The 27,281-nt window shown below is 43.4% G+C and overlaps 3 protein-coding genes across 4 annotated transcripts; 1 reads left to right on the forward strand and 2 right to left on the reverse strand.

Moving 5' to 3' along the window:
• The first annotated feature begins 7,480 nt into the window (after positions 1-7,480).
• Positions 7,481-8,992, forward strand: LOC4335376 (uncharacterized). Its single transcript, XM_015779941.3, has one exon. The coding sequence runs from the start codon at positions 7,584-7,586 to the stop codon at positions 8,865-8,867; it is 1,284 nt and encodes a 427-aa protein (XP_015635427.1). The 5' UTR covers positions 7,481-7,583; the 3' UTR covers positions 8,868-8,992.
• Positions 8,993-9,435: 443 nt separating this feature from the next.
• On the reverse strand, positions 9,436-13,418 carry LOC4335377 (classical arabinogalactan protein 9-like). 2 transcript variants are annotated; one of them, XM_066309660.1, is made up of 3 exons: positions 12,791-13,418; positions 12,557-12,654; positions 9,436-9,765 (listed from the first exon to the last, which is right to left on the reverse strand). In XM_066309660.1, exons 1-3 carry the CDS (start codon positions 13,275-13,277, stop codon positions 9,712-9,714), a joined length of 639 nt encoding a protein of 212 aa, XP_066165757.1. In that variant the 5' UTR covers positions 13,278-13,418; the 3' UTR covers positions 9,436-9,711. The 2 variants fall into 2 exon arrangements, with proteins under 2 accessions (XP_066165757.1, XP_066165756.1); XM_066309659.1 differs by having other exon boundaries at positions 9,436-10,217.
• Positions 13,419-16,458: 3,040 nt separating this feature from the next.
• On the reverse strand, positions 16,459-24,442 carry LOC9270114 (uncharacterized). The gene is made up of 13 exons (XM_015778392.3): positions 24,206-24,442; positions 23,040-23,084; positions 22,884-22,932; positions 22,724-22,772; positions 22,295-22,365; positions 19,568-19,626; positions 19,361-19,459; positions 18,826-18,883; positions 18,451-18,587; positions 18,314-18,370; positions 17,358-17,455; positions 16,955-17,154; positions 16,459-16,856 (listed from the first exon to the last, which is right to left on the reverse strand). Exons 1-13 carry the CDS (start codon positions 24,425-24,427, stop codon positions 16,786-16,788), a joined length of 1,215 nt encoding a protein of 404 aa, XP_015633878.1. The 5' UTR covers positions 24,428-24,442; the 3' UTR covers positions 16,459-16,785.
• Between the last annotated feature and the right edge of the window lie 2,839 nt (positions 24,443-27,281).

The following is a 27,281-nucleotide window of genomic DNA, read 5'->3' on the forward strand; positions in this document are numbered from 1 at the left end:
CTCGCGCCGCTCTCCTCGTCCCCAGGCCTCTCCGACCGCCTCCTCGCCGCCCGCGACGAGCTCCACGAGCGGCAGGAGCACCTCGCCGCTGCCTCCTCGTAGCCCGACCTCGCCGCTCGACTTCGTGCTGCCCGCGCCTCACCCGACCCCCTCGCCGCCTCTGCCGAGCTCAAGCCTCTCTTGGTGGATCCCAAGGGATCTGAATCTAGTCCAGACGAACCCATCGCCGTCATCGGCGTCTGGGCACGGTTCATGAGCAAAGGCGGCTGCGCCGTCGCTGGTCCATCACCAGCTTCTCGCTGTCCACGCTGACCAACTCGCTCGTCGTCGGCGTGCCCATGGCGCGCGCCATGTACGGCGAGTGGGCGCAGCAACTTGTCGTTGTCAGCTCTGGCCAAGGATTACAGCAACACGCGCACTTCAACTAGCTGGAGCGAAAATCTTTGTGGACAAACACAGAAGAATTTCTCGATGATGAACGCCTTATCTAGTTTTTCTCATTCACTTGGCACTTAACTCAGGAGATTACATGACTTCTGTAGCCCAGCAGACACACCACTAAGAAAAAAACTTCGGCCGCATCGTACGCGCACGCAGCACGCGATCCAATTAATTCGGCAGCCACTAGCTAGCCGCATGCACGAAGCTAACTGCCACACAAAAATAATGCTAACAATTGTCCAGCTCTCCGTCTTCCAGGCCATCGTCTGGTTCACGCTGCTGCTGTTCGTGCTCGAGATCAGGAAGGCCGCCATCGGAATGTACGTCGACGGTGCGTCGTCCTCTGACGAGTCGTCATTGTCGTCGACGATGACGCCGGCCAGCAAAGGACGTCGAGGCCAGCGCTGGCGCCGCCGCATCCACGGTCATCGTCGTCACCGCGGCGAGCGGCGCCGGCAAGTCGTCGCTGTGGGGCGCTGGTGAAAGTAGTGGCGCCGCTCCCTCCTCTCCGGCCGACGCCGCCGCGCTCCGCTCCCTCCTCTCCCGCTGGCGGTCATCGGGGAGAAGGGCGGCGGACGGCCGGCATGTTAGGGACTCTCAAGAACAACTCAGATATATGCGAAATTGTGGCAACTATGTGGTATTTCCTCTCAGATCCGACAGGATCGAGCCGCCGCCGCCTACGCCTCCAGTTGCCAATTCATCGTTCATACAAGTGTTCATCGTTTGATTTAATACATCCCTCTCCCTCACGTGACAGCTCACAGGCGAGCTGGTGTCTTACGCCACCCATTCAGGGCCTAACACTCTTGGGTTGGGCCTACGCTCCCGAACCGGCCGATGACCATTGCCTGTGGAGATGTCGCTTTGAGAAGTCTGGACGTCCTCCTCCTCTTCTGCATTCAGATCCTTCCCGCCAATGGCACCACCCTCAACAGTTGACAGTGGAGAGTCCCTGACAAGCCCCACCCCTTGAGAATTGGCTTGCCCCCAAGCCAATGCAGCAGGAAATCGAGCATGCAATTCTTCATAGTCTTCCCAAGTGGCATCTTCTGGAGGGGACTCAGACCACTGCACCAAAACTTGAGAGATAGTAGAATTACCCTTCTTAGCAAGCCGCCTGTCCAGAATGCGCCAAGGAACTTGCAAGGCAGAGATAGACGATGGCAGATGAGACTGAACATGTCCTGTAAAGCCAGTAGCAGATTTCAATTGAGACACATGAAAAACTGGGTGTATAGAACTGGTGGGAGGTAACTGCAATTTATAAGCAACAGTTCCAATCTGTGCTGTAATTTGAAATGGCCCAAAATATTTGAAAGCCAATTTGTGATTAGCTCTGACAGCCACAGAAGTTTGAACATAGGGCTGTAATTTGAGGTACACCCAGTCTCCAATAGCAAAAGTACGAAAACTCCTTTTCTTATCAGCAAAATGCTTCATCTGCTGCTGTGCTCTGTGAAGATGCTGTTGAACAAGCTTCTGCATCAACTGCCTTTCCTTTAACCAAACATGTAAATCAGGAATGGCACAATCTTGTAAACTGATGCCAAAATGACAAGGGGAATGACCATAGAGCACTTCAAAGGGAGTAGACTGGACAGCAGAGTGATATGAGGTATTATACCAATATTCTGCAAGATGTAACCAAGCTGCCCACTTGCTAGGAGCTGAATGAACAAAGCACCTCAGATAGATCTCCAGACATTGATTAACCCTTTCTGTTTGGCCGTCTGATTGAGGATGATAAGCAGAGCTAAAATGCAATTTTGTACCAGATCCTTCAAACAAATGTTGCCATAACTGACTGGTAAATACTCTGTCCCTGTCAGAGATTAGTACCAGTGGGAGCCCATGCAGCCTGAAGATATGCTTCATAAACAATTTAGCAACTCCAAGAGCAGTGAAAGGGTGATTTATAAGGAAGAAAATGAGCATATTTGGAAAACTTGTCCACCACAACTAAAATACAAGAAGCATGATCTGAAACAGGCAGACCTTCAATAAAATCCAAAGAGACCACCTGCCAAGCACCCTCAGGAACAGGTAAAGGCTGAAGGAGACCAGGATATTTAGCTCTATCAGGTTTAGCCTGTAAACATATCTGGCACTGCTGCACAAATAGTTTAGTCATTTTTTTCATACTGGGCCAAGCAAAAAGTTGCTTTAGTTTCCTATAAGTAACAGGGAAACCAGAATGCCCCCCAATTGGATTGGAATGAACTTCAGTTAGTAATTTCAATTGGAGCTGTCTGTTATTCCCAATCCATATCCTTCCTTTATATTTAAGCAACCCAGCATGAAGAGAGAAATGTTTTCTTGCATTGGGCTGTACAGTTAATTCAGTGAGCAACTGACTGGAATAAGAATCACTGGCATACCCTGTGGTAACTTCCTGGAGCCAGGTTGGAGTACAGGCTGAAATGTGGCATAATTCTTCCTCATCATGCTGAAATTTCCTAGATAAAGCATCAGCTGCCCCATTATGAGACCCCCTTCTGTAACAAATCTTATAAGATAGACCCAGGAGTTTGGTAAAAGCTTTATGCTGCCATGGTGTATGCAAACGTTGATCCGAGAGATGCATTAAACTATGATGATCAGTGAGAATAATAAAGTCACCAAGTTGCAAATAAGATCTCCATTGATCAACTGCCAGTAAAACTGCCATGCACTCTTTTTCATAAGTGGAAAGACCTTTAGTTCTGGGACCTAAAGCCTTACTGATATAAGCAACTGGGTGTCCATCTTGAGAGAGAACAGCTCCAATGCCGGAATCAGAAGCATCAGTCTCAACTGTAAACACCTTTTGAAAGTCAGGTAATGCCAGAACAGGAGCAGAAACCAAAGCCTGTTTAAGGTTATGGAAAGCAGCATCAGTTTCAGGAGTCCAAATGAAAGGAACTCCTTTTCGCAAGAGATTAGTCAGAGGCTTACTGATAACTCCAAATCCCTTAACAAATTTGCGGTAGTAACCAGCAAGACCCAGAAAACCCCTAAGTTTTTTCACAGTAGTGGGCACCTTCCAGTTCACTACCTCCTGAATCTTACCTTGGTCAGTATGAACTCCAGCTGCACTTATAGTGTGACCCAAGTATGTCAGTTGTTTCTGTGCAAAAGAACACTTGGATAACTTGACATACCACTGATGCTTGGAGAGGAGTGAGAGAACTTGAGCAATATGGTCCAAGTGAGATGAGAAATCAGGGCTATAGATAAGAATATCATCAAAAAACACAAGTGCAAACTTCCTAAGCACGGGACTCAATGTCTCATTCATTGCCCCTTGAAAAGTGGCAGGTGCCCCAGTAAGCCCAAAGGACATAACGGTATACTCATAATGGCCAGTATGAGTCTGAAAAGCTGTTTTATACTCTTCACCAGGAGCCATGCGAATTTGGTGGTATCCAGCTCTAAGGTCAAGCTTAGTAAACCATTTAGCATGAGCAAGTTCATCAAGCAACTCATCTATAACAGGCATAGGATAAGTACCTTTGACAGTGATAGCATTCAGCTTTCTGTAATCAATCACCAATCTCCAAGTACCATCTTTCTTTTTGACTAGAAGGGCTGGGGAAGAAAAGGCACTATGACTTGGTTGGATAACCCCAGACTTAAGCATATCTGAAATCTGTTGTTCAATTTCATCCTTGAGAGCTGGATTAAATCTGTAAGGTCTCAAGTTAACAGGGGCTGCTCCAGGGACAAGAGGAATGGTATGATCACAATATCTTTTAGGAGGTAGTCCATTGGGTTCAGCAAAAACTGCCTGAAATGAATCAATAAGTTGCTGTACAGCAGCAGGAATGGGTTCCTTAGTCACAGGGTCAGAAGAAGTGAGTTGAACCAAATACATGAGAGATCCTTGTCTGACCATACCCAGACATTGTTCTGTGGAAATAGGAGAGCAATGAGAAACCTGGGATACAATACCTTGCAACCTGACAGGCTGTCCAGAAATAGTGATATCCATCCATTTGTCCACCCAGTTAACCTGCATTGGACTGAATTGTTCCAGCCAATCCATGCCCAGAATGATATCATAACCACCAAGGTTCAGGAGCCTGAAATTGTTAATAAAGTTATGTCCCTGCATCCACCACCTACAATTGGTAACTTCATATGAGCAAGAAAGAGTTTCGCCATCAGCCAACTTAACAGATAACTTGCTTCTCAAGGGTTTAACTCCAGCCAATTTGAGACCAATACTTTCCTCCATAAAGGAATGGGTACTACCAGAGTCCACAAGCATAAGTAATTCAGTACCCTGGACCCATCCTCTTAATCTGAATGAGTTAGGAGATTCTGTACCCCAGATAGCCTGCTGAGAGATAGCCATTAAATCACTGGTGTCCTCACAGTGCAGAAACTGTTCCCCATCAGACACCTCAACAGTTTTAACATCTTGCAAGGCATCTAGCAATTCTTGGACCACATGTAATTGCACAGCAGTACTACACTTATGGTCTCTACTCCACCTTTCACCACAAGTAAAACAGAGTCCCTTGGATCGTCTGTAAGCCTTTAGAGCAGAGAGCTTATCATCTCTTGCTCTTGCTGATTCAGTGCCCCTCCTATCTTCAGATTGTGGTGATAACAATTGTTTAGGTGGCAAGGTGGATGGAAGAACCCCAGCACCCTTGTGACTATTGCGAATAGGTATTGAGGTGTCAGGTTTTTTATACTGAGTAGACTGAACACCCTCCAAGGCCTCTTCCTGAAGTAAGGCCACAGCACAAGCTGAGTCCATATCCTGGGGTCTCTGAACTAGGACTACAACTCTGATATCACTTCTAAGCCCTTCCACAAATTTAGTGACAAAATAGACTGGCAATAGAGAATTATCATAAGCAAGGAGCTGATGCATTAGACTATCGAATTTCTCAACGTATTCAGCAACTGAACCATCTTGTCTGATATGGAACCATTGTCTAATAAGAGCTTGTTGTCTATCCTTAGAGAATCTGGAACACACTAAATCACAGAGACCCACCCAAGTAATACCACCAAGCTGATTTCGGACAGATTGCAACCAAAATGCGGCATTACCACAAAAATTGAGAGTAGCAATTTTAACCCAATGAATTTGCTGGATACCAAACACATCAAAATATTGTTCGCAATTAACCTTCCACATCTGTGGGTTGTCACCACAAAACTGGGGGCATGTCATGGGAGGAATAGTGCTACTCAAATTGTAACTAGCAATTCCACTGTCAAGAGAAGGTGTTCTAGGTTCAAATCCAAAAGGAGCACGGGATAGAGAAAAATTTTCATTCATACCGAAAGAAGGGGAAGTCAGATCTGTGTTGGGTTGGTTCTGCTCTTCCTTGATAATTCCAGATCCCCCAGTCTTGGCAGTACTAGCATCTGGCTCCAACTTGGTGTGACGCATCAGACTGCCCTCGAGGTGCTCGACCTTGGTACTCAGCGACTGCAGCGAGGCGCCCAGATCTTCTACCCTCTTCTCCACCGCCGGAATACGAGATTCCACCGACTTCTTCAGATCCAGGTACTCCGCCCTGGTTCGGACCTCCGCTTCCTCTCTCTTCCTTTCATTCTCTGCAATAGTTTTGAACAAGAGATCGAACTTGGCGTCTAAATCCATTGGTGTGTGACTCTGGATCCTAACCCGCGCTAGCGCTCCGAATTCAGCCAACCAGATTGAGGGAGCCGAAGCTTTTGTGGATCACACGCCACCAAGGTAGCAGGATCCCACCTCTCTCCCGGAAATTTTACGGCTAAACCAAGAGGATTTTGCAGCGCGAATGGCTCTGATACCAGATTGTTAGGGACTCTCAAGAACAACTCAGATATATGCGAAATTGTGGCAACTATGTGGTATTTCCTCTCAGATCCGACAGGATCGAGCCGCCGCCGCCTACGCCTCCAGTTGCCAATTCATCGTTCATACAAGTGTTCATCGTTTGATTTAATACATCCCTCTCCCTCACGTGACAGCTCACAGGCGAGCTGGTGTCTTACGCCACCCATTCAGGGCCTAACACTCTTGGGTTGGGCCTACGCTCCCGAACCGGCCGATGACCATTGCCTGTGGAGATGTCGCTTTGAGAAGTCTGGACGTCCTCCTCCTCTTCTGCATTCAGATCCTTCCCGCCAATGGCACCACCCTCAACAGTTGACAGTGGAGAGTCCCTGACACGGCAGCCATCGGGGACAAGGGCGACGACCGGTGGGAAGGAGCTAGGCGAGCTCCCTAGTCTTACCGGCGAGCGCGTGCAAGAGCGAGATGGCCGGCGGCCACTCTTCTCCATTTTCGCCCCGCCGTCGTCGCAAGAGAGAGAAAAAGAGGGGAGATGGGGAGAGAGGAAGCAGAAGAGGAGGGGTGAGTTAGACTGACATGTGGGGCCCGCCATTCTTTTATTAATTTGTGTGAAACTGACATACGAGTCTTACGGGGTTTATTATTTTTCCGGATCAAATTGCCACGTAAGCGTCCACATCAGTGTCAGATCGAGACCGAGTCAAATTAGCCACGTAGATGCTACATCAGCTAAAACCGCCATTGAAACCGCCGAGGGACTTAATCTGCACCGGTTTTGATAGTTGAGGGACCCGTTGTATCCGGTTTTGCGGTTGAAGGACGTAAATCGGATTCGTTGACAAGTTAAGGGACCTTAGATGAACTTATTCTTATCATATTTCCTCTGGTTTTCCTGGCCACAGCTATGGCCCATTTCCCTGTCTCTGTGGCCGGCCCAACTCGCGCTGTGCTCCCAGGCCCCCATGCCACGCTGTCCGTACCCCTGCCTGCGTGCGCACCGTCGTGAGCGCCATGGCTATACGGTCCTTTCCTTCCTCCTCTTCTTCTTCGTCGCCGGCGGCCCGGCGCCATCTCCGTTCTGCCGCCGCACCGTCGAACAGAACACCACCTCCTCGAAGACATTCTGCAATGGAGTACGGCCTACGGCAACATTGGAGCCCTCCCTCTCAATCCTTTCCAATTATGGACATATACCGCCTCCAACTCCAAATCGGACTCGGACTCAGCGTTCGAGTTCGACTCGGATTCGGAGTCGGAGTACGTCGCCGCTCCTTAAAAGCACGGCGGCGCTCACCAGCTAGAGACCATCCAACGCATCCATTCCGTCCTCTTCGATTGCTGCTTTCCCGTCGCGACCATGGCTCCCGCCGGCGACTACGGCGCCTCGGTGAGCATGATGATCAGCTACGGCGGCGCGATCGTCCAGGCCGACGGCAAGGCCAAGGCGGCGTACTACGCCGGCGGAGTCCACCGCATCGTCAAGGTCGGCATGTCCGAGCGGCTGCCCGGCCTCCGCGCGCGGCTCGCGGCGCTCGCCGGCTGCGCCGACGTGTTCATCCGCTACGCGCTCCCCGGGGAGGGCCTCGGCGTCATCCGCGACGTGGCGGACGACGGCGACCTGTGGGGCCTCGTGTCGCTGCTCTTCTACTACAAGGAGGTGCCCGTGTCGTCCAAGCCCGGCCGCATCAGGGTCTTCCTGTTCGCCGCCGATCACGACGCGCCGCCGCACCGAACCGCGTCGGCGCCGTCGTTACCGGTGCTGGTATCTGGAAGTGCCTCTGCTGCTCCTCCCGTTACACTGGGGTTGCCACGCAGCGCGTCTTCACCGTCGCTGGCGACGTCGGGCTCGGGCACCGCCGTGAGGATGAAGGTGAGCTACGGCGGGGAGATCATCCAGCAGCAGCGCGGCGGATCAGCGGCGGCGTCGTGCTACTACGCCGGGGGAGTTCACCGGATCGTCAGGGTCGGCCTGTCGGAGCGCCTCGCCGGCCTCCGCGCGAGGCTGGCGGCGCTCGCCGGCTTCTCCGACTCCGACGACGTCCGCATCCAGTACGCGCTCCCGGGAGAGGAGGGCCTCCACCTCCACGACGTGGCGAGCGACGGCGACCTGTGGAGCCTCGTGTCGCTGCTCTTCTTCCACGAGGCGGTGATGGCCTCCAGCAAGCCCAAGCAAGGCCGCATCCGCGTGTTCCTCTTCGCCGCCCACGACGCCCCGGCGACGTCGTCGACGTCGCCCACCGCGGCGCCGCTCAGGAGGAGCGCGTCGTCGCCGTTCTTGCCGACATTGGTGGAGGAAGACGAGGACGACGACGACAACGACGGCAACACGGACACGGCGGCTGCAACTCAGACGAGCACTAGCCGTGTCACCGCCACCGTGGGCATGCGGCGGAGCGCCTCGTCGCCGGCGCTGGCGACGACGTCATCGAGCTCGGACGCGGCGACTGCCTCGACGTCCGGTGGTGCAACATCCGGTTCATCAGGAGACAGCGACACACCGGCGATGACATCTTCCACGGCAGCGGCGGCGGCGGTGCAGTTCGGTCCGGTGGTGCTTGTGCCGGTGATGGTGGTGTTCCCGGTGATCCCCGTGTACGCGATTGGCGTGGTAGATTATCGTAGTGTGCTCCTTGTAGCGTAGTGAAACGCCTTGTTTCCTACTGCCAATCTGAGCTATGTACTTGTCTACTTGATTTTGTACAATTCATTCAAGGTTATTATTGTAAACCACATTACCAATGTACTCATCGTGTGTTCACTGTTCAACGGTATTATATTTCATTCACAGAACAGATTGCAACCTAATCGCCATTAGCATCGAAATAAAGCTTATGTATTGTAGTGATAAATGAATATATAGCACAGAAAACGTGAAGTAAAGCGTAGCTCAAGTTCGTTGTGATGGACCGGGTTCATCCGGGTCAAATCCTGGACCAGTTTCAGCCCACCCAAATTTAAATTCTAGACTTTAAAATCGATAAATATGCTAATTATATTTTTAATGATATGTATGTCAATAGTGATGGCTTCATGAATGCAAGATATACCAGTGAACCAGTCCAGTTTTTCAGAAATGCTCAGAGGTAGCTTGTTGCACATGTTGTGACCACATGCGTTTGAAAAAATAGCACAGAAAACATTCGCAGAATATTAGCACCATGCAATTACAACGCAAAATGTTGTAAAGAATACGTAGGGCTACACATTGGTGCGAGGAGCCAACAAAATGCTTTTTGCCGCACTGGACTTTTTTCAACGCTTTGGCACGAACAGATTACAGATTGTGTCCGGGCCTGCTAGTTGCAGCAGAAGAGGTATCAACTTCCCAGTGAAACTTCACACAGTTCTCTAGCTTAGCTACACAAATGAAGCAAACAAAGGAATTGCTGCATGGTAGACAGATACGACATAAAATCGAACTGAATTGGCGAGAATCGAAGAGATGTCCCCATTGACATATACAGATGTAATCCAGCTTTTTAGACCTACATTTTACTACCGAGTTCCTTCGGCTTCGCAGCTTTCCCTGACTCCATATCCTGCAATGCAGTTAGAAGGGGGAAAAATAAGTCAAATGGAGAGCCCAAATATACCAGTTGTCTAAAGAAAAATATAGCAACACTTGATTATGCTAAATAACAGTGAACCAAAGGATTGCAAAGCCAAATATTTAATTACAAGACAAGAATGTCTCCTAGACCAGACAAACTGCATGGGTAAATAAACTCAGCGACATTCCACTTCGGCATTGATGTCAGATTGTCAGGTCAAGTCTGTCTGGTGTGCTCAGTGTCCACAGTTCAATAATGCACGAATTACTTTCTTTGTGACTGTCACAGGCTCACAGCACATAGATCAGAATGCAGAGCGGCTCTGGTCATACAGTAGTGTTGTAGGCAATCACTGAAGGTAGATAGGCCACTGAAAATTAAGAACAAGCCATGTCTGCATCCAACACGAAGCACATGCCTAAATGTTGGCAGTTTGGCACCTACAATAACAAAACTATAAAAGTTCAAAGTGATAAAGAATTAAAGAGCGTGGCATGTCTATTTTCTTAGGTTGAGGGAAGTATAGACTAGGCAATTAACTTTAAGCCTAAAGAGATACTAACATATCCTATAATAGCAAAATTCATTTTCCAGATGTTAGGAACTGGGGTTGATCCAAAGCTCCTAAGGTAGTAATGGTGCTCCATGGGAGGGCGAGGATGGTGCATCCACCGAACCATGACAGTGAACAGCTGAACAAGAGAGAGAGAGAGAGAGAGAGAGAGAGAGTTTGGCGATAATTCTACTTATCCTTCTTATTGATGGAGTTCTGCCTTCTAAAATCGATTAATAACCTTGCTAACAAACAGAAAATCTTAGGAGCTAAATCTTATCTAGCTTAACATTGAAATTAATCCAAAGCTAATCCTGATTGAACGAAAAGACAAGGATGACTTCTGGCGCACCTAGCACCTGGCATAGGGAATTCCCAAAATAAGACCAGATCTTTCCACAAAGTTTTTTCCTAATTTGGATCCCCACCACACAATAGTGAATTTTTCTTTTGTTCAAAAGAAAACACATATCTGTAGATATATGTTCTAATAAGAAGTCTGGTAAGAAATGATAGGACCTGCGTGCTTTGGCTTGATAAAAATAACAGACGATATGTCTGCAACTGCATGTTCACACAACCTTGTACGAAGTTACAGGCTATATGACTGGTGTCAATAAATACTTCTATATTATGTTAAGCATTTTTTACAATAATCAGATCTCTTTTGTCCATGTTAGCAAGAAAATTTGATATGTACAATGGCATGTATTGCCACGCCAAATAAATTTTATACCAGCTTCACAAAGAAGTCCAATTTGATAATTGGTATGGAAAGACCTTTTCTTTGCGGGGATGGATAAAAAGACTCTGATCTACATTTAGCTCATCATATCCAGATTTTTAAATGTAAAATTCGTGCTCATGTTAGCTTTTCAAATTTTGATTTCAGAAAGGTATTTTGGAAGCCTGGTTCTTTCAATGATGGAATCCATCAATGTCATCTGAGACTTTTTATTGGAACACACTAATTGGTACATCATAGAAACATTATGACCAACACTAGCAAAAGAGTGTGTTACCATATCACAGTGAAGACTAATTGTGAAAAAATAGAATTAGTATGGTTTGCTGCTATATAAATACACAATAAATACCAATACTTAGGCAATGACAGAGTACAGGAATTTTGAAGAATCTAATATTGCAAACAGTTCAATTCCTAAAAGCACGAGGTACCTGTCCCTCTGCATTCTAAATAGGGACTTAACTCTTCTACATATCCCAACATGTATGCTTTAAATAGAAGAAATTGACCATCCGTAATTAAGATATATAGTCTAATCCCCATAAACAAGGTGATAAAATGTAATTATGTGTAGGTGACAAATCCCAAGATACATGTGGAGATTGTCAAAGGAATGAAAGTGTGCAAACAACCAATGCAAATTACTACCTTTCTTATTAACAAAGGCAGTCAACAATATCTACAGGGGGGAGGACATAGATGAATCTAAAGCAACATTTCAACTTAAATCTAAATCAGTTTCACCATACAAACATATTTAAGAACCAATTTAGCAAGAACTAATAATAATCAGCCAATCAGGTACTAGTAAGTAACACATCCAGTGGCAAACAAGTTGTGCTTCCAGTACTGACCAAGTGACCATACATTACTTAATCCAGCCCATGCATGGTAGACCACCAAGAAAAGAATATTAGGTAGATCAAAAGGGGAAAAGATGATGTGCAATGCAATACATGTGTCAGAAAACAATACGGGGAATAGGGAGATGCATGATATTTTAGTGCAGTACATGGGTCAGAAACAATACAGGGAAAGAAAAATCACAATTGACTAGCACCACCACCATCCAAAAACTACATTCTCCACAGAAGCTTTGGGCTTGATTACCAACCATAATACTACCCACCCACTACTACCAGCATCCTGTAATGTTGTAACCCTTAAGTAGCACTAAATCGCCGCACTTAGGATTACAAACGGTGACAGCTACAGGCCTACCACCACCGACAATTATAAACCACACGGAATCACGAATGGGCTACAAGATTCCACTCCAGTACAGGATCAGAGACAGCTGCATCCCAACTCCCAACGCTGAGCCACAGGACAGATGGATCTTTGCTAAACTCACGCTCAAATCACCACAATTTCGCTATCCGTGCAAAGCATTGATGCAGTTTACACCATCAAATTGAAAGTAACAAGACTGAAAGAACAAAAAAATTTTGCAGAAGGGGTAGAGTGGAGGCGAGAACCTTTCCGTTGCTCTCATAGTACTCGTTGAGAGCCCACTGGTACTTGGATTGATCCAGCCCGAACCAGTTCGAGATGTACTCGTCCAAGCTGGCGTGCGCTGCAGCGATAAATGCTCACCAAATCAATTTCAAAACCCACGAATCGAATTCGAATTTCGAAACCACACAATGAGGCGGCCATCGGAGAGAAAATCAAATCTCTCGCGCCCGGGGGGGATTCAATCAATCACCCACCTTCTTGCACGCGCGCGACCGTGTCCCAGAACAAGGCGAGCATGGATCCATCGGGCCTCGCCTCCGCCTTCTCGAACTGCGGCGGCGGCACCTGCACCGGCGGCGGCGTCGGCGGGGGCCTAGGGGCCGAGAGCTTCGCGGAAGGCAGTGGCACCTGCACCGGCGGCGGAGGCCGAGGGGCGGCGGCGGAGGAGAGCTTCGCGGCGGGCAGCGGCGGTGAGACCGTCTTCACCGGCGGCGGGGTGGCCAGCTGCGGGGAGGCCGCCGGCGCCTCCTCCTTGACCGGCGGCTGCTCGGCCCGCGGCGGAGAGGGAGGCGGCGTCGAATCCTCGGCCGCGCGGGGGGATCCGCTGGGGGTGGTGAACTCCGACCGCGGGGAGTCCGGCGACCCCTCCGCCTCCGCCTCCGCCGGCGACGGCGGCGTGATGAAGACCGTGAGGTTGCCCGCCTTGCCTATCACCGGCGGCGGCGGCGGGGTCGACGCCATCACCGGCCGCGCGGGGAGGAGGTAGGGTTCCCGGGGGGGATGGGGAGGCGGCGGAGCTCGTGTGGGGGAGTGAGGAGGAGGAGAAGGCTGCGAGTGGGAGACGCCATTGCGGGCGACAAGGGGGAGAAGCTTTTGTTCCGCGCTTTTTCGTGATTTTTTTTCTCCTTTTTCAAATCTCTTTTTCAACTTTTCAGCGGCGTATTTCTAGCTCAAAATAGTACTCGCTCCATCCTAGTAGTATTTTAAGTGTAGTTGTAAGGGTTTATGTGACGTTCATTTTATTTAAAAACTTTATAAAAAAATTAAAAAATAAATCACGTATAGAGTATTATTTATATTTTATCATCTATAGCAATAAAAATATTAATTATAAAAAAATTAATAAAACAGGTAATCAAGTGTTGAGGGAGTAATACAGTAGAAAAAGGTTTGTGAAAAGGTATAGCTGCACCGAGCTTTTCGTGCACCCGGTGAAGGGGTTGACTTGTGGGCCCACAGGTCAGTGGGGGAAGGGGTAGTGAACCAGGTGTAGGTACATGCCAGAAGGATTTCACGAGAGAGGGAGGGAAAGGGGCCTCCCGTTGTCCTCGGATCCCTTTAGAAAAGGCAGTACGCTTTTACTGTTTTGCCCCTGAATGAGGGGCTTAATTCTGCTTGTTCACACTCTAACGCCTGTTGACTTTGGCTAAGAGCCTGTTTATTTTCTTGACTCTAAACTACTCCCTACATCCTAAAATATAAGTGATTTGGTTGAATTGGACATATTATAATACTATAAATCTGAATAAAACTATTTATAATAGTAGGATATGTCTCATCTAACAGAAATCTCTTATATATTAGGACGGAGGATGTACAAATTTCTTGTTTTCTGTTAGAGCTTGGAACAATTCTAACATATAGAACCGAAAATGTTTTCTGTGAAAGGGCATGTAGCCTAGTGATTACAGTAAGCTTAGTAGAACCCTAAGATTCTGAGTTTAAATCTCCATAGGAGCGAATTTCATATTGGGTTATTTGATAGCTAAGTTATGTATTTAATAGGCTAAGTTCCTAATTAAAAAAAGGTTGCATATATCCGGTTGGATATAGAGGCCAGGTAAAAAATACCCTTCTCTAAAAAAAATATAGAACCGAAAAAGTAGCATATATCCGGTTGGATATAGAGGCCGAGTAAAAATACCCTTCTCTAAAAAAATATATAGAACCGAAAAAGTAGAGTAATATAAATGTTGCACATAAGAGGTTTGAGTGGATAGAAAATTTCATATGTTTTCTTCCTTTGACTTGTGGGAAAGAAAATTTCCTTTGGTTTTTTTATACCTACATTTCTATAAACCGAATGACACTCATATAAATTAATCCTTAAGAATCTAAATCCTTTGGTTTTCCTCCTAAATGAATAGGCTTTTTTACGCTTTTCAAAATGTTAAACAACACATTTTTTTGAAAAAAAAATATATAAAAAGTTTCTAAGTCCATCGAGTTTTTTAATAGTTAATACTTTAATTGATTAGTACACTAATTTTTTTTTCTTGTTTCGTGTGCGAATGAAAATATCCTTCGAATGCAGCCTAAGGCTGAGTTCCAACTGAAAACTGAAACTTTCTCGTTTTCTCTTTCTCGTTTTCTCTTAGTAAGTATTTTTAGGAAGATTTTTAAAGTTAAATAAATTTATTTTTGAAATACTCAATTAATCACGTGCTAATTTCTAATATAGGTCTTGTTCACTTTGTAGCCATTTTCAACATTTCCAAAATTTGGAATTGGTAACATTAATAACTTTAGGTAAGATTGGCTAAATATGATGTTGTCAAAATCTCTAGCTATGACCAATATTTGGTAATAAACTAATATTGTTATATGTTTGTCAATTTTAAGAAATAATGGTATGGTTCAGAATAACATGAATCTAAACATGCCCCTAGTTTCGTATGCCATTGAGTTGCTCTGCCAAAAGCCCAAAATGCTATGTCGAACGCAGCCTAAGCAATACCTTTTTTTTAAAGAAAGCCTAACAATACTTCATCTTTCTTAAATAACTGACACTAGGACCGTCTCACTTTAACTACAAAATTTCTTTTAAGTAACTACTCTCTCCGTTTCATATTATAAATCTTTTTTATTTTTCTTCCTAGTTAAACTTTTTTAAGTGTGACCGAGATTATAGAAAAATTTAGCAACATCTACAAAACCAAATTAGTTTTATAATAACTAGTATCTAATATATTCTGATAGTATGTTTGTTTTGTGTTGAAAATATTGCTGTATTTTTCTATAAATTTGATCAAAGTTTGACTAGAAAAAAGTCAAAATGATTTGTATTATGAAACAGAGGTAGTATATTTTATTATATTGTGACGAGTGAAAGTTTCATGGTTATATTAGCAGCACTACACAGTTCAATAGTATAATATATTTTCAAGTATTTATAAATTCTTTAAGAAAAAAGAAAAAGATCAAAGTTGAATAGTGGTAGTGACAATTATTAAAACGAAGTGAGTATTTTATTTTTGTTTTAAAGCTATACTAAATTACTACCTCTCTTCTTAAATAATTGACACCGGCACTATTTGCTTTCATATTTCACTTTTTTTTTTAAAAAAAAGATATGAACACTTAAAAATATGTAGCGTCACAAATAACCACACAACTTTCATTCATCAAAATTCAATCATTCAAAAGTAATTTACAGTCTAATAAGTAACACGGTAAATAGTAATCATTGTCAAATTGTTGCACTATCTTATTTTCATTCCAGTTGGCACGAGAAAAAAAACTTGTAAAAAGTGTGTGTGTGTGTGTGTGTGTATTCAGGTTCGTCTGTTAGGATGTTCTATTCCACTATCCAAATTTCTATGTGGTGAATTTACTTATAACCGTTAGTCATTAGAGTTACAGCTTTGGTAGGTACACCACTCCAGGAAATACCTGACAAATGAATTTGTTCCGACTTATATCTGGGGAATCCTTCTACTCGTGATTTGATGGTTTACCACGCAACGGTTGGGATGAAACGTTGAAAGGTTTTACCACTAAATTTCGAGCCTCGTCAGTATCATGGTTTTTAACAAATTTCTATTGCTTTTCCGGCCGAATTTTGACCAAATTTACTGTATAATATTTGAATTTGTCCGAAAGCATTTGAAATTCCTATCGAAGCCTTGTCGAAACATCGAAAAACCGTGAAAACCGATCGCCTTTCGTTGGCTTTATGAACCCTGCATGTTGGTACTTCACATACAATACTCCTGTCATGGTATGAAATCTGCTTCCGTGCTTGCTGTGCACGAATATTACATGGATGGTTGAAAGCAGTGTTTCTTGTTATCCAACTGGCTTCGCAGCAATCGCATTTTCTAGACAGTAACAACTGTACACTACAATATTCTAAACAATACTGCCGAACATTTTGTATCTCGTCAGTAAGGTCACCGAATACTCTGCATATAGCACCGAAAGCTTCTGCGTCCATGAGTCTCATTACCAAAAACTCCTAGTACACGCATCAATCACTTTCCTGAGAAGAGAGTATCCGCTTCAGAGCACGGGGTAGGCTCAGCACAATCTCCGCAAACGCTGAATCGGAGAGCGAGAATACAGATCAAGATAAGTTCAGCACAAAATATCACCTGCTATAACGATTGGGGAAAAGTAATATGCGGAATAGGATGTACCTTCTGGCAAACTCAAGGTCTTCAGCGCATCCTCGGCGTAGGGAAGGCGGAACGGTACTAGTTGAGCAGATGCTGAGCGACTAGCTCTGCGCTCAGTTACTGATATTCCCCGCGAAGAGCGAAGTGGCCAAGCCAGGACCCTGGCCTGACTTGGCAGGGTGAACAATAGATCTGAGTATCGGATACTGACTGTAACCTTGCTGCTCAAGGGGAAAAAGGGGGGAAATTTTCAGTGTCTGGAAGAGGTATAACGTGCAGCCTATAAAGCAAATGGACTGGACATTTGGACAATGAAGTCAAAATACTCCAAATAATACAGGCAACTACGTTGCATGCTTACGTTCAGTTATACATTAGTACGAACAAGCTAAAAGAAAATTAGCAAAGTATAAATTATCCTTACCACTCAAAATCCTCCATTACAAATTCTATCAAATTGTAAGAGAGACTGTGGAACAGTTCTCCAATTTGGTTCCCATATAGTTCCTTGATAAGCCGAACCTTGAAAATGAAATAATAAAAATATTAGAATTGACAATTTACTGTTAAAGTTATGTAATGTAAATAACTGAGTAGACCAGCAGAGCACACTTTTTTTTGTCAAAATAAATAAATAAATGCATAATTTTTGTTCAAAGATGGTTCCCAGCTGGATGTCCAAAAAATAGTTTGCATTAATTTGTACATAAGAATTAAATTCACATATCTGTAAATTACGTACGGAAGAAGATAAAGAGAAGTTCCCACATAAGTAGAATGAATGCAACTAGATAGAAGTAGGATAATTTCCAATTTTACGTGTTCTTCAGTAAGGCCTAGTTTAGTTCCCAACTATTTCTTCAAACTTCCAACTTTTCCATCACATCAAAACTTTCCTACACATACAAACTTTCAACTTTTCCGTCACATCGTTCCAATTTCAATCAAACTTCCAATTTTGGCGTGAACTAAGCACAGCCTAAACTAGCTGCAATGGTGCAAAGGTCCAAAAAGCTGCTAAAGCTATACCTTTAGATTTTGCCTATCTAATTTTCTGGTAATAAAAGCATGTTAAACATTAAAAGCAGAACAAGAAATATTAAGGTTCACTTTGCAACATGTCCTGTGTTATGCATATTTACAAACTGAACAAATATAAACATGAACCAAGTAATCTTTCAAGTTGTCAATTCAGCAAAACGAACATTCAGAAACCACATTTAGTTATGCTTCACAGAGAAAGATGAACTGGGCCCACTTTTAAACATCAGTATTTTTTTAACTCCAACTATGTTATTTTAGCACAATGCACAAGGTCATCTGCTTTTAGCATTTCATAGTGGAAGATATGGGAAGTAATAATATATCTATATATCTGACCTGCTCCCTCCTGTCAACATAAGACTGCAAAATCTCTTCAAGATGATCAATAAATTTCTGTAAGAAAAAGCTCCATGTAAGTACAAAGACGTGCAAATAATTGGCATATAAAAAGCAAGTTCAGTTAGAAAACATACAATAGCATTAGATGATAGAAATTCACTTTCTACTTCTCGTATTGGCAGAAAGAAAGGTAAGGTGTGCTCAATCACAGTCATCTTTTCAAGGAATGACTTGCTTTCCAAAACACAATGATAAATTTCACAAGGTTCTCCTGCAAAATAACATGTTTATTTAGAACAGCAAATAATGTGGTTAGAGATATGACATATGCTTTATGTACCAGTTTTCCGTATAACTATATCAGAGTTTCCAAAATGCCAAAACAAAGAGATTAAAACAGTTTGATGCAAAGTAAATGTGCTCTCCAGCCTTGTAAAACACTAAATCTGCATATAACATGGTACAGTTAAAAAAATAAAAATAAAAACTGAGAATGAAAAATGAGTTACCAGCAAAATAAGTCTCATACTGTATACCAATTCTCGCACCATCCAAACAATAGATAACCTATCAAAGGGAAGAAATTTAGTTTTGATGTGGCAGGATAAAAATCAAATTAAGAAAAATAGAACAGAATAGGTGTATTGCTGAAAAATAGCATGGCAAGCCTTCATTCATGTCATGAAGATAAATTTCATCTGAGGAAACATTAACATAATGTGGACCTAGTACCTACATAAATTACTTTTTATTGATTCCTAAGGACTGCACGGCAATACACGATCTGGTAAAAGGCACCTCAAATGGTGTGTGATTGCTAGAACTTGTGGTGATCACAAGTGCGGATGTTTTACCTACTCTAAGTGCAGAACCCGGAATGAAAAATCATCACAAACACACTCAGCCCAGACGACATTAATCTACCACTACTAATCTAACTTTACATAGAAAGCATTTGGAGGACCAAATGGTGAAGTAACGCAACACAAAGGGCAATATAGCATGAACAAATCACTACTCTGAGAATAATGCTACCTGTTTTACCTTGTTTTTTACTCTATATGTAGTCCTTGACTGGAATTGAGGATCTGCTGGAACATTTGCTTGGTTAGCCATGGCCTTCCTATCAGCCTCCATATGGACCTGGTCTACGAGACAAGCAAATTCATACAAAACTCAAAATGCACCAAACAGATAATACGTCTCTTGTCACAAGAGAGATGAGTACATTAAGGTGCTCTGATTAAGTACCTTTTCACGGATGGTTGCCAGCAAACCATCGTTCCACTGCTCATCATCTATTGGGATCTCTACAAAATGAAAAAACATTGATGTAGAAAGTTTAACAAAAAAAGATGGTTTAAAGCAGGAGGATAAAAAGATGGCATAAGAGGATAAACAATGGTTTGAAGCAGGAGGATAAAAGCTAATTAAAATGATGATACTAGTATGATAAGACTAACTGTGTGCCATGATGGTTGTAAAAAGAAGTTTGAGAATATAACAGCATTTCCGGGATCCACAAGAAAAAAAAAAAAAGAAAAGACCTGTACACTAGCAATAACTAAAGCTCATATATTTGATTTTTTGTTGTCTCGAGAAAATTGATAAATAAGGCATTAGTTTGCAAAGCAGGTATACGGAGTGTGAAACTATCAAATGGGGAAAAAAAGCCCAACTAATGTAATCTTCAATCAGAAGACGAGCATAAATATATCACCATGCTGTGTTATACTGTGCATATAGTTATGACTTGTAGTATTGGCCTATGAAAGCCATGTGACCAAACTAAACTATATATATATGGGGCCATTTGGTCTGTAATAGTGCTGTGCCATGCCAAAATTTTGTCACAACCAAAATAAGACATAACCAAAACTTTGTTAGCACATGTGATTGGATTGCAATCGTGAGACAATTTGATTTGAAGCCATCTAGACATCAAAATTCTCTTTGGCTTGACTATAGTTCGAGGCCATATGATACCTAATGTTTTGCAATGTCCCAACATAGCAAAGGTTTATCTTGTCTCATAGATTTTGTCAGAAGGAACATGATGGTTTAAATGGGACACAAAGTTTGACAACCAAACCAATAATGCATTAATTGCAACCAATCACTCAAATTACATGAGCATGCAGCAGCAGCAGCAGCAGCCCTGGGAATTCCTAGGCAGAGCCGCTGAGGATTTGACCAACCAACAAAATACAAGAACCTGTGTCTAGAATCACTTGAACATTGCCGAGTTTTGAAGAGGTACCAGATTCTGGAAGCAAACTTTAGTGGCCAAATGTTAAGGGCACTACAAATTTTGGAAGGACTAACATAGGTATAGAACCAAACAGGATTTATGCCCTCAAGAAAAATGAAGAAGATTTGTCGGTCGTGAATACCAGAAACATACCATCTTCTTCAGTTACATACTTACATTCAGAGCTACTCTACAAAGGTGCAGCACAGAGGATTGTCGAAGAAACCACATCAACATGTTGCATGTATTTTGTCCTAGTGATCAACCAAGAAATTTTATCCAATGTTCTTATAGACACAAAGAAAAAACTAAAATTTACTGGGTGACAACTGACAAGAGTAGTAGTAGTTTAGTACAATGTAGTCCACCTTTTCAAAGACTACATAACTCAATATGGATGGTACATCCTTCCAAGATAGGTTGGAACTCGATATGGATGGTACATCTCAGAAGTTACTCCAAATAGTCTAAGACTATTGAAATAAAAAGAGTAAAGTGCATAGGCGGTCCTTAAACTTGTAAGGTTGTGTCATCTAGGTCCCCAAACTCTCAAAATGCACATCTAGGTTCCAGAACTTGTCAAAGTGTATCATTTAGGTCCCAAATCGACATAGCCCCTATAGAATCCTATGTGGCGCTGATATGGCATGCCATATGGACGTGATATGTCCTTTTCTTCTTTTTCCCTTCTTTTTTCTTCGTTTTCTTCTCATTCTTCTTTTTTTCTTCTACTCGGGAAAAGAAAAAAAAAGGAGAAGAAAGAAAAAAAAGAGGAGGAGGAGGAAAAGATAAGAAAAGAAAAGAAGAAAAAGATAAATGGGTTTCATTTGTTAGTCAAAATGATGCCACGTCTTGTCCGTGTGGCATGCCACATCAGTGCCACGTAGGATCCTATAGGGGCTGGGGCGATTTGGGACCTAAATGACACCCTATGACAAGTTCTTGGACTTGGATATATATTTTGAGAGTTTAGGGACCTAGATGACACACCCCTGCAAGTTTAAGGACCGCCCGTGCACTTTACTCAAATAAAAATATGACAACAAAAGAATTATTGTGAACAGAAGCATTAACAGAATAATAATCTCACTCTCTCCTTCAATGCAAAATTCGTAGCTAGGATTGCAAATAGCTAGCATTTCTTACCTTACAATTATATTTTATGTTCTGTATTAATGATTTTGAATTCAAAAAAATGTCACTAACAAAGCTCTTTAATTTTTCAGTAACCGCTCAATAGTTTCAGCCATGCACATGCATGGATTCTTGTTAGTTCATGGTTTATACGGAATTCAAGGAGCAACCTAAACAGGTGACTCCTGTGTGCTCAAGAAAAAAAAAGAAAAAAAACTGAACAGTGACCACATTAAATTCTATCTTATGAACATTTGTGTCCATATTTTTTTTAATTTAGTCCAAAATGCAGTTTCATAACTTGAGAGATGAAATTTAAAACACCATTTGGAATTTCAAAGTTCAAAATGCAAAGAAATCAGAAATGGCTCGGCGAGCATTATTTTGCAAATTGAGCAGTCTTTGTGGAGGTTGATTTTGTACAAAGTTGATCTTAACCAAGGAATATGCAGCAAAGAATACTAAAATATGCAAACTTAAAGGAAAAGGAGATTGCACAAATATACAATTACATGGATATTGATAATCATTGGTAAGCTTATTTCTTCTAGTAGAATCTCACAAAGATTCATGGTAATGTTAGCAAACTGTACCTTCAGTTTGGGCAGTTCGTGCAGCCTCAAATTCTCTCTGTAGCCGCTCAAAAATCAGTTTATCAGAATCCCTGAAACAAAGTAAAAGCTTAGCCCATGCATTCATATGTTTATCAGAATTCAGAAATATGACAGGAAGATAAAATCCATTCAATAGTAAGCCTAGTTATCAGGAACATAGCTGCAACAAATACGATTATAAGAAATCCTAAGTAATTCATATTTACATATTAGAGGAGCCATATTTGAGGGGAAGTATCCATCTCATAAGATATTTGTTTTATGCAAGAGTTTGGTTTCAATTAGAATCTGTTCTTCAATAAAAAAAAATGGTCAATAAATTTGCTGGCAGTTTGAATAGGGTATTAAATTATTTCCTTATGCACAGATGCAGATGTTACATGCTAAAGAACATGCAAAAGGGAGTACCGTGAGAGGCGCTCTTTCAAATCTTCATGCCTTTTGAGAACATTCGACACTGCAAAACAGAAGTTCAAAATTATGCCTAAACTGCTTTCTTGGATTCCTTAATAACAGAAAGCCCCCAAGAAAAGAATTGTTTCCAACTAAAGAAAGAGGGAACTATTACGCCTCGCCCGAGTGGTCTCAAGTCTTGTATCTTCATCCCTTATGTAAGTCTGCAACAAATGAACAGAGTGGGGGTAAGCAAACTAAGCACAAAGGAATGCATACCTATACAATGCAAGACTACACAGACCGTTAAAATAGGAGAATCATAGCATACCATTTCTTGTACTGAATGTTGACACCTCCTTAATTGCTCAAAATGCTGCAATTCAAAATTCAAAAAGCATTATGTTGACCAATTATTTTATATTTGGCTGTTGGGCCAAAGATGTGTCAACAACAAAACATGAACCAACCAAAGAGATCATTAAAGGGGATATCCTGTCCTTGAAATGTGATAACATCAGCAACAGAACATAGCATGATGCAATCGAAAAACAGAAGATGGGGATACATTCATCTCAGGAAAGCCCTTTGTTCATGGAATGAACATCATGGGGGTGTTTAGATCCAGGGGTGTAAAGTTTTGGCGTCACATCAGATATTATATAGGGTGTCACATGGGGTGTTTAGGCACTAATAAGAAAATTAATTACAGAATCCGTCAGTAAACCGCAAGGCGAATTTATTAAGCCTAATTAATCCGTCATTGGCAAATGTTTACTGTAGCACCACATTGTCAAATCATGGAGCAATTAGGCTTAAAAGATTCGTCTCGCAAATTAGTCGCAATCTGTGTAATTAGTTATTTTTTAGCCTATATTTAATATTTCATGTAGGTGTTCAAATGTTCGATGTGACAGGGTGTAAAATTTTGGGGTGGGATCTAAACAGGCCGAAAGATCAGTGGATCATTGATCAACATCTGAACTAAATATTTACAAGACAATGACATAGTATTGCAACACCATTATGAAAGTTATCACTTCTAGATGCTCAGATAGATCCAAGCAGTTGGATACCGCTCGCTATACAGGAAACAGATGATCTATTGGCTATACCAAAAAGAGTGCGCCTCAGCAGTGTACCACCGAAAGCATGGGGATTCACATTTAATAAATGCAGAGTTGAACAAACATGCTTAACAGTCAAGCCTGTCATATAATAATTCTATAATTCTCGAACTGTTCTCCACAGCAGAGTCCTACTGCATCCATCGATTAGTAATTCAGGGGCGGACATGGGGGTTACTTTTTTGGGGGGAAAAACAAACTGTTACTTGTATTAAGGTTAGGGCTCTCAAATTTAGAGAAAAGCTTCTTCCAGATCTAGAAGAGAAGAAGCTAGGGTTCACGCAAGCAAAATCGAGACAAAAAGTGGGTGAGAGAGAGAGAGAGAGAGGGGGGGGTGAATGAGAAAGAGGATGCGGATGCGGATGCTCACCGGGATGTGGCGGAAGCAGCAGCAGGGACAACGGCGGCGTCCCCCTCTGCTCGCGAGATGGAGATCGCCGACCCTGATCTGCTCGCGGGATGGAGATCGGCGCAGGGCGCGAGGAGCGGAGACGAGACGGCCAAAACGCAAGAGGGGACGGCGGAGGGGCTTGAGAGAGGAGAAAATTGATATTGTGCCATCCTCAAAAAGTGGGTTTCGCCCAAATGCCATGCTGGAAGTGGGCTTCGTTAAAATGCCACTTTCAACACATGGTTACACGCTAAAATACTATCTCGGACCAAATTACCCTCCTCTCATCTTCTTCCTCCCTCCATCACCATCAGCTCTCGCCGGCGGCCACCATCTGCCTTCGCGCGAGCTCTCCTCCATGGAGAACCACAGGCCAAAGGCCCCTGCGGGGACCCCTCCCATGGCTCCCCTCCCCGTGCCCCCTCCCATCCGCCCCCATCCCAGCCCCGCCCTCCGCGAGCCCTCGCACCCGTCCCGGCCACCGCCGCCGTCGCCTGCACCTCCGATGACCACCGCGCCGCGCCTTCGCCATGGCCATGCCCACCAACGACTCCGCCGTGCGGGTGCGCCTCCGCCGTCTGGAAGAACGGGAGTGGCTAGGACGGCGGGTTGGCACGAAAGACGGAGACCGCCGACGTCGGCGTCGGTGGCGCGGATGGCGTGGAGCGTGACCACGGGGTCATCGGTTGGGGACGGTCGAGGCGGGGAGGAAGTGGTGCGGAGGTGGAGGTGGACGAAGCGAGGGTTGTCAGGGAGGAAGGGGAGCGGAGGTGGAGGCGGATGAGGTGGGCGTGGCAGAGGCGAGCCGGCGAGGCATCCCTTGTCAGAGGTGGAAGAAGGTAGTAACAGGGGTATTTTTGTCCGTTCGAGCATTATAGCGTGTAGTCTTCGATTGAAAGTGGCATTTTAATAAAGCCCACTCCCAGCGTGGTATTTGGACGAAACCCACTTTTGAGAATGGCACAATGTCAATTTTCTCCTTGAGAGAGATACTCACGCACAATGGTTCTAGACGCTAAAAGATTTTGGTGGTGTCGTGTTTGGACGAGGACTAAACTTTATTCTGTGCCAGGATTTACATTACCCCGGTAACTGCGTGGTTATCGTGGTTACCGAGCTTACCGCGGGGGTATGGTAATATAAATACCGTGATAACCTCCTCAAATTCAAATAAATTTAAAAAATAATTTGAATTTTTGATAAATTTTGCACGATTTTATACAGTTTTTCACGGTTACCGCGGTACCGCGCGGTAACCGTGCTTACCGCCGAGGCACGGTAACCCTGGCCCCGGCGGTTTGGGAAACCCTGGTACCATGTAGGATATTTGACACTGACTACTTATATAAAATTGATTATATAAATAGCAGCTAATTTGCGAGATAAATTTTTTAAGTCTAATTAATCTATAATTAGATAATGGTGGTGTTTGAATCTTCTTAAGATGAAGATTAAGATCAAGTGTTTCACGTAAAACGATGTGGTAATAACGTGTGATTAATTGAGCTTTAATTACTACAAACTTGAAAAATGGATTAATATGACATTTTAGAATAACTTTCATATAGAAAGTTTTCACACGAAACACACGGTTTAGCAGTTTGAAAAGCGTGTCACGAAAATCCAAAAGTTTATCCTCTCTTTCTAGAGGATTCGAACGGGGCCAATGTTTACTATAGCATCACATATGTTAATCATGGATTAATTAGGCTCAATAGATTCGTCTCGCGAATTAGTTTAAGGTTATGAAATGGGTTTTGTAATCAATTTATGTTTAATACTCTAAATTAGCGTCAAACAGGCCCAGTCCCATCTTTCTTTTCTCTCTCTCTTTTTGTTGGCACGATTAAATTTAGGATGTGTTCGTTACTTTTGGAGCAACTCACTCCCGCATGGAAAATAGAGTGGTCCATTATAGCGTGATTAGTTAAGTATTAGCTAATTCTTTTTTTAGAAAATGGATCAATACGATTTTTTTATGTAACTTTCGTATAGAAAATTGTTATAAAAAAACACACCGTTTAGCCGTTTGAAAAGCGTAAAAACGAGGGTGTTAGTCGTATGAACGAACAAAAAAAAATCAGAAAAATAGAAAAACCGATTCTGATAAAAATGAACGTGTAAACTTGCCTGGGTATAACCACTCCCTACTCAAGAAAAGGAAACATACTACCTTTCCCACCTTGTTATACTATCCAGGTCTTGCAATTCCCACCCAATATATAATTTTTTTATAGGCACCCAATATATACTTCATATAAGCAATTCCCACCCAAATCATCTTTGGATGGTATAAATACATTTTTAATCATCTTTGGGCGGTATTGTCGACGTTTGATGTCTCGACTACGGTATTTGCATGGTATGGGGATCGTTAGTACTAGGATATACGCGAGACTGAGGTAAAAGAGATGGAGACGAGGATTTTTATATAGGTTCGGGCCCCTGAATTGTCAGGTAATAACCCTACATCCTGTTGGCCGAATCCGGTATTGCTCTTATTCATGATAATCACACCAGTACAATATTTGGGGTAGCCTATCTAACTGTTGTCGACATGGCGGTCTGATGATCTGACTCGTAATCGACAACAGGGTAGCCTTTCTCCTTGAATCCGTACCCGGCGAGATCAGAGATAGCGCTTTCGTCTCTCCTGACAATATCCAGAGACACCGTAGGGGACTAGCCGTGCCTATCTCCGAAGTCGATATCCGACGGCGTGTCTTGGCGTATGTAGGCTTCTATGTTGTGGCTTCTATGTTGATTGTGTTGGGTGTTGATCCTCTATGTTGTCTGTCTCCCCTCTACTTCTAGGGGGGCTTGTATTTATACCCATAGGTGTTCCCTTGTCCAAGTAGAACTAGGGAAACCAATATGGATACAATCCGAGTAGTCCTTGTCGTTTCCATGTAGAATTCTGGTTGTATTTCCTTATCTGGAACTCCTCCTATATCTGCAGGTTATTTCCGTATAGAACATGCTATGTGGTAGGTTCTGCCGAGATTTAGTCAACTACTATTAGGTATGTGGTATCCATAACCCTGACAGTAGCCCC

The sequence above is a fragment of the Oryza sativa genome, chromosome 4, assembly GCF_034140825.1.
Source record: "Oryza sativa Japonica Group chromosome 4, ASM3414082v1".
In the NCBI taxonomy this organism is placed as follows: domain Eukaryota; kingdom Viridiplantae; phylum Streptophyta; class Magnoliopsida; order Poales; family Poaceae; genus Oryza; species Oryza sativa.